This window comes from Carlito syrichta, unplaced genomic scaffold (assembly GCF_000164805.1).
Source record: "Carlito syrichta isolate Samal-C Ts95f unplaced genomic scaffold, Tarsius_syrichta-2.0.1 Scaffold143017, whole genome shotgun sequence".
In the NCBI taxonomy this organism is placed as follows: Eukaryota; Metazoa; Chordata; class Mammalia; order Primates; family Tarsiidae; genus Carlito; species Carlito syrichta.
This window is the reverse complement of record NW_007087113.1, coordinates 35,639-46,013: the sequence shown is the minus strand read 5'-3', so window position 1 is coordinate 46,013 and position 10,375 is coordinate 35,639. Positions and strand designations below refer to the sequence as shown.

The window sequence follows — 10,375 nt, the reverse complement described above, 5'->3', positions numbered from 1 at the left end:
TGCACTCCAGTCTGGGTGACGGAGTGAGACTCCAACTCAAAAAAAAAAAAAAAATTTGTTCGGACGGGCACCGTGGCTCATGCCTGTCATTCCAGCACTTCACAAGGCCAAAGTGAGAGAATCACCTGAGCCCAGGAAGTCGAGGCTTTGGTGAGCCATGATTGTGCCACGGCCCTCCAGCCTGGGCGACAGAGTGAGACTCCGACTCAGAAAAGACAAAACAAAAAGACTTCTCCAAGAACGGTGGCAACTCACATCCTTTCTCATTCCCCCTTGACACGCCCCATTCCCACCCTCTCCACCCGCCCCCCAGGGTCCTCAAGCACTCGGTGGATGCCACCTTTGAGAACCAGGGCCCCAGCCCCGGGTACCGCATGGAGATGTCCATTTTCTACGTCGTCTACTTCGTGGTGTTCCCCTTCTTCTTCGTCAACATCTTTGTGGCCTTGATCATTATCACCTTCCAGGAGCAGGGGGACAAGATGATGGAGGAGTACAGCCTGGAGAAGAACGAGGTGCCACATCCTGTCACATGTGTCACTGAAAAGCAGACCCACAGGCTGGGCACAGGGGGCCTTGGGAGGCAGAGGTGGGAGGATGGCTTGAGGCCAGGAGTCTGAGACCAGCCTAGAAAACATAGCAAGACCTCCTCTCTATAAAAAAAAAAAAACAAATGAGCCAGGCTCGGTCACTCAGCCTGTAATCCCACGCCTTTGGGAGGCTGAGGTGAGGGGGTGGCCTGAGCCCGCGGGTTCAAGACCCGCCCGGGCAACTTGGCAAGACCTCATCTCTACAATAAATCAAAAAATTAGCCAGGCGTGGTAGCGCGTGCCTGTAATTCTGGCAACTTGGAAGGCTGAGGCGGAAGGATCGCCGGAGCCCAGCAGGTTGAGGCTGCGGTGGCCGGGAGTGTGCCACTGCACTCCAGTCTGGGTGACAGAGTGAGACTGCAACTCAAAAAATTTAAAAAAAAAAAATTTTTTTTAATTGGCTGGGTCTGGTGGCGTGCACCTGTATCCCCAGCTACTTCAAAGGCTGAGGCGGAAGATCACTTAAGCCCAGGAGATCAAGGCTACAGTGAGCCGTGAGCGTGCCACTACACCCCAGCCAGGGTGACACAGGGAGGCTCCGGCTCAGAAATAAGTAAATGAAAACAGGCACCCAAGAGCCAGCTTCTAAGGACCTCTGAGGAGGAGATAGCAGCGTTCTCCGGACAGAGTCCAGTCCACAGGGCAGCCAGCCCTTCCTGGAGTTTCCTAGGAAAACACGTCAGACAGTGCATGTGTCCGTCAGTCTAGACTAAGTGTTGCTACGGCAACAAGTGACCCTATGTCTCATGCCAGATACCCACGCAGGAGCTTATTTCTTGCTCGCACTACATGTCCACACCCACCAGGGCTGTCCTCCGTGTCATCTTTATTCTACCTCACAGGCCATAGAGCCGCCTCCCTCTGAGACGCATTAGAGCCTAAGGAGAATACGGCAGGCTGGGCATGGTGGCTCACGTCTTAATCCCTGCACTCTGGGAGACCTAAGTGGGAGGACAGCTTGAGCCCAGGAGTTCAAGAGCAGCCTGGACAACATAGCGAGCCCTCGTCCCTACAAAAAAAAAATGAGCCGGGTGTGGTGGCGCGTGCCTGGGGTCCCAGCTACCTGGGAGGTTGAGGTGGGAGGATCACCTGAGCCGAGCCTGATCTGTGATGGCGCCACACCGCCCTCCAACCTGGGCAGCAGAGTGAGACCCCGACTCAAAAAAAAAAAAAAGAAACAGTTCGGTGGAGGGTGCCCCGGTCCAGCCGCTGTCCTCCGCAGGCAGCCTCACATGCCAGCTTCTCTCCCCAGAGGGCGTGCATCGACTTTGCCATCAGCGCCAAGCCGCTGACGCGACACATGCCCCAGAACAAGCAGAGCTTCCAGTACCGGATGTGGCAGTTTGTGGTGTCTCCGCCCTTCGAGTACACCATTATGGCCATGATCGCCCTCAACACCGTCGTGCTGATGATGAAGGTGAGCCTCGCCCGCCCCCTCCTGCCCCCGCTCTGCTCCCCTGGGACCCTCCGCAGCCTCCCAGACAGACTACACTCCGGGCCACCTCTGAGCCTCGCTCCTGCTGTTCCCTCCGCCTGCCACTCGGTTCCCGCCACTCTGCCTGGCCGGCTCCTTCCTCCCAGCTGTACCTGCAGAACCTTCCTCCAGAAGCCCTCCCTGACCTCCCCATGTACAACCGTGTCGTCCCCGCCACCAGCCTGGGAGCGTGAGGGCCTGACTCGGGGGCGCAGGAGCCCTTGGGGAATGATGGATGGGTAAAGTGAGGGAGGAGGGGCCGGGAAGACGAGTCAGGCACCCTTCCACCTTGTGGGGTGGGGGCCACAGCCTGGATCGAGCCCGGCGCTGCCATTCAGCTCAGCGTCTAGCCTGGCCCAAGGAACCGGTCGCTTCCCGGAGCCTCAGGTTCCCTGGCAATAAAACGAGAGAGATCTTAATGGCACCTTCCCTGGGCCATGGGGGACATGATGAGAATTGAGCCAGAAAGTTACTATGATGACCTCGGCACCCCTCAACACTTCAGAGCCGGGTGTGGTGGCATTTGTAATCCCAGCCACTGGGGAGGCTGAGGGGGAAGAATCGCTTGGGGGCTTGGGGCCAGGAACTCGAGATCAGCCAGGACAACACAGTGAGACCCCATCTCTGCAGATTTAAAAATTAGCCAGATGTGGTGATGTGTGCCTCCCAGCTACTCCGGAGGACAAGGCTGGAGGATTGCCTGAGCCCAGGAGTTCAAGACCAGCCTGGGCAACATAGCAAGACCCTGTCTCTACTTTTTTACAAGTAAAAAATAGAAAAAAGCAGACCAGGCACCGTGGCTCACACCTGTAATCCCATCACTTTGGGAGGCAAAGACGAGAGGATTGCCTGAGACCAGCCTGGGCAACTTGGCGAGACCTCGTCTCTACAACAAATCAAAAAATTAACCAGGTGTGGTGGTGTGTGCCTATAGTCCCAGCTATTTGGAAGACTGAGGCAGAAGGATCACCTGAGCACAACAGGTCAAGGCTGCAGTGGCTGTGAGCATGCCACTGCACTCCAACCTGGGTGGCAAAGAATCCGGCTCAAAAACAAAAAAATGGAAACAAGGACTGGGTGCAGTGGCTCATGCCTATAATTCCAGCACTTCAGGAGGCCGAGGTGAGAGGATTGTCCGAGCCCAGGGGATCGAGACCAGCCTGGGCAGCTTGGCGAGACATCATCTCTTTAATAAATCAAAAAATTAGCCAGGCATGGTGGTGTGTGCCTGTAGTTCCAGCTACTTGGAAGACTGAGGCAGAAGGATCACCTGAGCCCAGCAGGTCAAGGCTACAGTGACCCATGAGCATGCCATTCCAGCCTGGGCAACAGTGAGACTCCAACTCAAAAAAAAAAAAAAATAGAAACAAGTAAAGTGTATAATTCAGTGACAGTATATGCACTCCAGACTGGATGACAGAGTGAGACTCTGACTCAAAAAAAAAAAAATGTGGTAACCCCTTTGGGACCCCTCCCACTGTGGGAGCTTTTCTGTCCTTTCAATAAATCCTAGCCGGGCTCGGTGGCTCAACCTGTAATCCCGTGCCTTTGGGAGGCTGAGGTGAATGAATTGCCTGAGCCCGCGGGTTCGAGACCCGCCTGGGCAGCGAGACTTCATCTTTACAATAAATCAAAAAATCAGCCGGGCATGGTAGTGCATGCCTGTAATTCCAGCTACTCGGAAGGCTGAGGCGGAAGGATCGCCGGAGCCCAGCAGGCGAGGCTGTGGTGGCCGGGAGCGGCCACTGCCCTTCAGTCTGGGCAACAGAGTGAGACTCCAACTCAAAAAAATAAATAAATAAATAAATAATAATATTAAATCCTGCTTTCTTACTTAAAAAAAAAAATTTAAGCCGGGCACAGTGGCTCAGCCTGTAATCCCGCGCTTTGGGAGGCTGACGTGAGTGGATTTGCCTGAGCCCGCGGGTTCGAGACCCACCTGGGCAACTTGGCAAGACCTCATCTCTACAATAAATCAAAAAATTAGCCGGGTGTGGTAGCGCGTGCCTGTAGTTCCAGCTACTTGGAACGCTGACGCGGATGATCCCCAGACCCCAGCAGTTGAGGCTGTGGTGGCCGGGACGGCCACTGCACTCCAGTCTGGGCGACAGAGTGAGACTCCAACTCAAAAAAAGAAAACAATAAAAAACAATAATAATAAAAATATTGTCAGTGATAGACACCACAAATTTTTTGGTGTGTATTGCCAGGTGTGGTAGTGCATGCCTGTAGTTCCAACCACTCGGGAGGCTGAGGCAGAAGGATTGAGAGTTCAAGCCCAGTCTGGACAATATAGCAAGACCCTATCTGTCTGGACAATATAGCAAGACCCTATCTCCAAAACACATACACACACACGAGTTGTCTTTTTTGTTTGTTTTTTGAGTTGCAGTCTCACTCCGTTGCCCAGACTGGGGTGTAGTAGCATGCTCACGGCCACCCCAGTGTCACCCTGCTGGGCTCCAGCGACCCTTACGCCTCAGCCTTCCAAGTAGCCGGAACTATAGGCACGCACTACCACGTACAACTGATTTTTGATTTTTGATTTATTGTAGAGACCTGGTCTCTCCAAGTTGCCCAGGCTGGTCTCGATCCGGCGGGCTCAGGCAATCTACTCGCCTCAGCCTCCCAAAGTGCTGGGATGACAGGCTGAGCCACCGAGCCCTGGTTTTGAATATGCAAAGGCGAGCCAGCCCCGTGAAGAACTGGGCTTCCTACCGCTGTCCTTCCCACATACAAGGTTGCTCAGCCCTTGCCTGGGTCCCAGGTCACCACGTGTCTGAGTCCTGCCTCCCCGGTCCCCGCCCCTGCCCGCTGACCCCTGCTGCCCCTCCTCCTCCCTCCTCTAGTTCTATGGGGCCTCGGTTGCTTATGAAAACGCGCTGAGGGTGTTCAACATCGTGTTTACCTCCCTGTTCTCTCTGGAATGTCTGCTGAAAGTCATGGCTTTTGGGATTCTGGTAAGTACGGCCTTGGGGCTGCAGCTGGGGGAATCTGGGGGGTACTGGGTGCTGGGAGATGACTTCCCCACGTGGCCCCAAGACCCCCACCTCCATGCGGCTGGAGGCTCCCGCCCATGGCCACAGACCCCTGCATGGGGTTCTGTGCTCGCCGAGCCATACAGGGAGACCCAGCACATGAGCATCCTTCTGTTCGTATGCTTGTTGACTCAATTACTCCTCAGAACGGGCCCCGGGGTGGGAGTCGTTTGTTTCCATTTTAGAAAAAGGAAACACGTCAGAGAGGCTAAGTCGGTGGTGTCCACATCACTTTAACCACAATTCACAGTAAGAAGTACAGTGTACAGTGGACCTCAGCATGCAGGCTTGCCTGTAGATGGCCATCATGGGGTGTTGACAAAATCAGAATCTGTCCTCGTTGCCAACCGTGCGCTCAGAATTTACCTGCTTGTGGCTGTAGTCCCAGCACTTTGGGAAGCCAAGATAGCAGAGTCACTTGAGACCAGGGGTTTGAGACCAGCCGGGGCAACATAGCAAGACTCTGTCTTGTTTTTGTTTTAGTTATTTTATTTTGAAGATGTAGGATTAGGTGATCCTGTCTTTACAAAAACAAAATAATTTAATTAGCTAGGTGTGGTGGCACACACTTATAGTCCCAACTATTCAGGAGGCTGAGGGAGGAGGATTGCTTGAGCTCAGGAATTCAAGGCTGCAGTGAGCTATGATTGTACCACCGCACTCCAGCCTGAGTGACAGTGCAAGACCCTACCTCTTAAAAAAACAAAAAAAAAAAGCCAGATGCAGTGGCTCACACCTGTAATCTCAGCACTTTGGAAGGCTTAGGGAGGCAGATTGCTTGGGGACAGGAGTTCGAGACCAGCCCGGGCAATATAGCGAGACCTCATCTCTACAAAAATTCAAAAATTAACTGGGCGTGGTGGCGCATACCTGTAGTCTCAGCTGCTTGGGAGGCTGGGGTAGGAGGATCGCTTAAGCTTGGAAGGTGGAGGCTGCAGTGAGCCAAGATCATGCCACCATACTTCAGCCTGGGCCACAGAGTAAGACCCTGTCTCAATAAAAAATAAGTAAAAAGCACCTGGGGAGATTCCTTAAAATAGAATGATGCCCCAGACCACCCCCCACCCCTGGAAATTCTGATCCACTGACTGAGCGAATCTATATTTTTTTATGCCTGTCCCTGGGGGACTCCAGGGTACTGCCAGGCAGGATGCTGCACTGAGCACCTGCTGCCAGTGGGCGGAGGCACTCTGCAGTCGGGTATGAGTACTGGTCCCAGGGCTGCCACCTGTGGGCTGTGCAACCCAGGACCGGTCACAGAACGCAGAGGGGTCCGATTGGGCTTGGCTGAACTCACAACCGTGTGCGAATCCTGCCCAGCCTCGAGAGTTCCTCAGCCTCTCTGCTGCCATTTCCATGTCTACAAAGGGAGGACCCCACATACCTGCCTGTGGGAAGCTGTATCCTGCAGTTATTTTATTCCGGGCCAGCCTTCCACCGTGAAGTGATCTTTCTCCAGCTCCCTCCCCTTGCCAATCCCACAGGGTCCTGCACTGAGATGCCCTTCTCGGTTTGGGGGAGTTTTTTTTTTATTATTTTTGGTTTTTGAGTTGGAGTCATTCTGTCACCCAGGCTGGAGTGCAGTGGCATGCTCACAGCCACTGCAGCCTTAGCCAGAACCATAGGTGCACACTACCACACCCGGCTATTTTTTTTATTTATTGTAGAGACGAGGTCTTGCCAAGTTGCCCGGGCTGGTCTCGAACCCCTGGGCTCAAGCGGTCTTCTCACCTCTGCTTCCCAAAGTGCTGGGATTACAGGCATGAGCCACTGCACCCAGCCCCTTCTTAGTTTTTTGGATTGATTTTTCCCCCTTTTTTCTTTTCCTTTCTTTCCTTTTTTTTTTTCTTTTTCTTTTTCTTTTTTTTTTTTTAAGACGTGGTCTGGCAATATTGCCCAGGCTGGTCTCAAACTCCTGGCCTCAAGCAATCCTCCTGCCTCAGCCTCCTGAGTAGCTGGGATTACAGGTGCTCAGCACTTTTTTTTTGTTTTGTTTTTTATTTTAAAGATGTGGGGTACAATTCAGGATTGGGTATACAAGCGGTCTCTTTTCTGTTTTAAAGGAAGCTCCAGGTTCCCCATGTGACATTCAGGACACGGGGTGGGGGCCTCTATCCCAGTGCTTGAAGTCTGCGGCCAAACACCTAGAGGGCTGTCTTTATCTGGGCTCCCCCAAAAGCAGAGCCTGAGACAAGGGTTGAGTGCAAGAAGATGACCCGGGAGTAGGGCAGTAGGGGAGGGAGCTGTGAACTCCCATACAAATATGCAGCTGGAAAGAGCCCCCCCCAGGTGAAGTCACACCCCCCCCAGGTGAAGGAGTGCAGTTGAGGTATGAGGGACTACGGGCAGGACCCCAGCCCCATCTGCTAAAATACCACAAGTTCGTGCCAGCACAATTTGAATTCCTTGCAGGCGACTGTAAAACAACATCATTCTTCTATTGAGCACCTGCTGTATACAAAAGCCCATGCTCCTTGACTCACATTCATGGCCTGGTTGCTGTGATCCCCCTGCCCTCTAGAGGAGGGCACCGAGGCCTGGGCACTCCAATTTGAGGGAAGACCAGCTGTAAATTCCGGGGCCTTCTCTGTAAGGTGGGGGGCTGCCTTGGGTTCTGATGTTGAGACCACGCCAAGCCCTGACCGGACTTCTGCTTTTGTGAGGATGCCAAGAAGGCCCCGTGAGTCCTGAGGGGAGGGCCAGCTGTTTGGCCCTGACTCTTAGATCGAGACTGGGGTGCCCCTGGGTGCGGGCAGGGCCCCTCTGAAAGTGACACATATCAGCATTTCAGCACCTGGTAGCACGAAGCGGGGACCCCAGGGGACTCGGGTCTGTTTACCAAACAGAGTGTAGTATTTCAGTGTTAAACCAATAACACAGCTATGGCTGTGTGTCCTCTGGAGCCAGCACCAGCCCAGGGATGTAGCAGTCAGGACAGCTCAAGAGAAGGTGCAGTAACAAGCAGCTCCCACTTCTCGGTGACCAACATCAAGGAAGGTGTTTTTACATTCAGCAAGCAAGATTGTTGGCCTCACAGATACTCAGGGACCCAGGCTCACAGAGTAACCGCGTTCCACAGTGTTTCTGTTCACCACACCCAGATTGAGAGAGTTCTGGAGAGTTCCACACTGAGCAGGGAGTGACACACAATCTCTCCTCACAGCACATGGTCCCATGTAACCACAGGCGACCCAGGAAGTGCATGTGTCTGGGAGGCCTCGAGGCCCCTGCTCCAAAGGGGTGGTGCCCTTTTACTGTCGTCCAGATCAGGCAGTGAAGGCACAGAGAGGTTAAGTCACTTGCCCACGGCCACACAGCCATGGTTGTACAGCTGGGATTTGAACCTAGAGTCTCCTCTCTCAGTGAGCGTGCTGTCAGCTCAAAGCTTGGTTCAAATCCTGGCTTTTCACCTCTGGGCTGCTGGTGTCAAACAGGTGAGTGGCTTCACTCTCTGAGCCTCAGTCGCCTCTTGGAAAATGGGTGACAGTCCTTCCCTCTTGGATTTGTGTGACAATCCCAGTGACATCTGTAAAGTCTCTGGGGTCTTGGGGAGCCCTTGGAAATGTAGGAGAGAGACCACAGCCCAGAGGGCAGCCCCCCACCCCAGTGAAGTGAGGGCCTGGAGACCCCCCCAGGTTGGGAGGGGTCCCAGGGACAGGAGCTCAGAGCAGATGACACGGGGTGGCCTGTACTTCCCCCTCTGAACGGTGCAGTGCCCCAAGCATGTCCTTGATGTGCCCACGGGCCGCCCCCCACCCCAAGCCCTCTGTTGGCATCTCTGTCTTGTGGGTCCCCGTTCTAGAACTATTTCCGCGATGCCTGGAACATCTTCGACTTTGTGACCGTTCTGGGCAGCATCACTGACATCCTGGTGACTGAGTTTGGGGTAAGTCTCCCACCAGCTTCTCTCTGGGTAGCTCTGGGCTGGACAAGGGGGCTGGGGGAGCCAGCTGGCTTGGGCCAGCACTTGGCCATGACCAAAGAGGGGGAGCCGGGGCCTCTGAGGGGACACAGGGAGCTGGGGTGTCCAAGCCCAGGTAAGGCCCACGCCACAGGGTGGGCCTCCCTGCCCTTGGCTGTTGACTTAAGAATCCATAATGTGGATGAGTTTGTGGTGTTTGTGGAGACACCCAAGGGCTCCCAAAGCTAGGTTCCCCCCCACCGCAAATCCCACACCATATTGGGGCCCAAAGAATCAGTGTTGAGTCAATTCTGCTTGAACTGGCTGGGTGCAGTGGCTCACACCTGTAATCCTAGCACTTTGGGAGTGCTAGGTGAAAGGATCACTTGAGGCCAGGAGTTCAAGACCAACTTGGGTGACCTAGTAAGAACTCGTCTCTATAATAAATAAACAATAAAAAAATTAGCCAGACGTGGTGGCGCACACCTGGAGTCCCAGCTACTTGGAAGGCTGAGGCAGGAGGATCTCCTGAGCCCAGGAAGTCAAGGCTGCGGTGAGCCATGATTGTGTCACTGCACTCCAACCTGGGCAACAGAGTGAGACCCCCAACTCAAAAAAATTCTACTTAATGTAATCCTGTCCTGGCTCATGAGCGGGAGGGGGACACCACTCTCAGAGTCACTCCCCGTCCAGCTCCAGGCCTGGGAGATGCCCAGCATGGGGATCTGCGGACCTCTCTGCAGCGACCCCACAGGTCACACACCCTTCCTCTTTTACTGGGAGACTCAGGGCCCCAGAATTCCCACACCCTCTCCTTGGCCATCTGCTAATGAGCCCAAGCTTGGGGGCCTACGGGGGATGGGGGGATGGGAGACCCTCACACAGGACCAGAAGGCCACGGGGCATCAGAGCCCGTGGTGCCTAATAACAGTAAAAATAATAATAGCTCACAAGGGCCACACCCTTGCTACCTGCCAGGAACTGTGCCAAGCAGTTTACGAGGATCAGCTCATGGAGCAGGTCTCGGGCTCATGAGAATCCCCCCAGGGGGTTCAGCTAAAGGGACCCAGATGCAGAGACCACCCATGGGGGGCTAGGCCCAGTGGCTCATGCTCAGAATCCCAGCACTTTGGGAGGCCAAGGTGGCAGGATCATTGGAGGCTGGGTGTTCACAAGCAGCCTGGGCACCATAACGAGACCTCGTCTGTATTATAAAAATAAAGAGACCACTCATGGGGGAAGGGGGACCCACCAGGATTCCCAGCACCAGCCACTGTGGGGAGCTGTTACCTACCCAGGGTCCGCAGATAGCCCACCGGGTGGGAGGTGTCGCGTGCTCGTGGAGGGACAAAAACCAGGGCCAAAGCCGATA

The 10,375-nt window shown here is 54.3% G+C and overlaps 1 protein-coding gene across 1 annotated transcript in view; it reads left to right on the top strand.

Annotated features, from left to right (window-relative positions):
- Positions 1-10,375, top strand: part of CACNA1A (calcium voltage-gated channel subunit alpha1 A) — a gene marked incomplete at both ends in the record, with an annotated part of 213,447 nt that overhangs the window by 168,137 nt on the left and 34,935 nt on the right. Inside the window, 4 exons of the mRNA XM_021708598.1 lie at positions 314-515; positions 1,843-2,007; positions 4,914-5,024; positions 8,905-8,988. Of these exons, the coding sequence (XP_021564273.1) occupies positions 314-515; positions 1,843-2,007; positions 4,914-5,024; positions 8,905-8,988 (562 nt within the window). The remainder of the gene's footprint in view (positions 1-313; positions 516-1,842; positions 2,008-4,913; positions 5,025-8,904; positions 8,989-10,375) is intronic.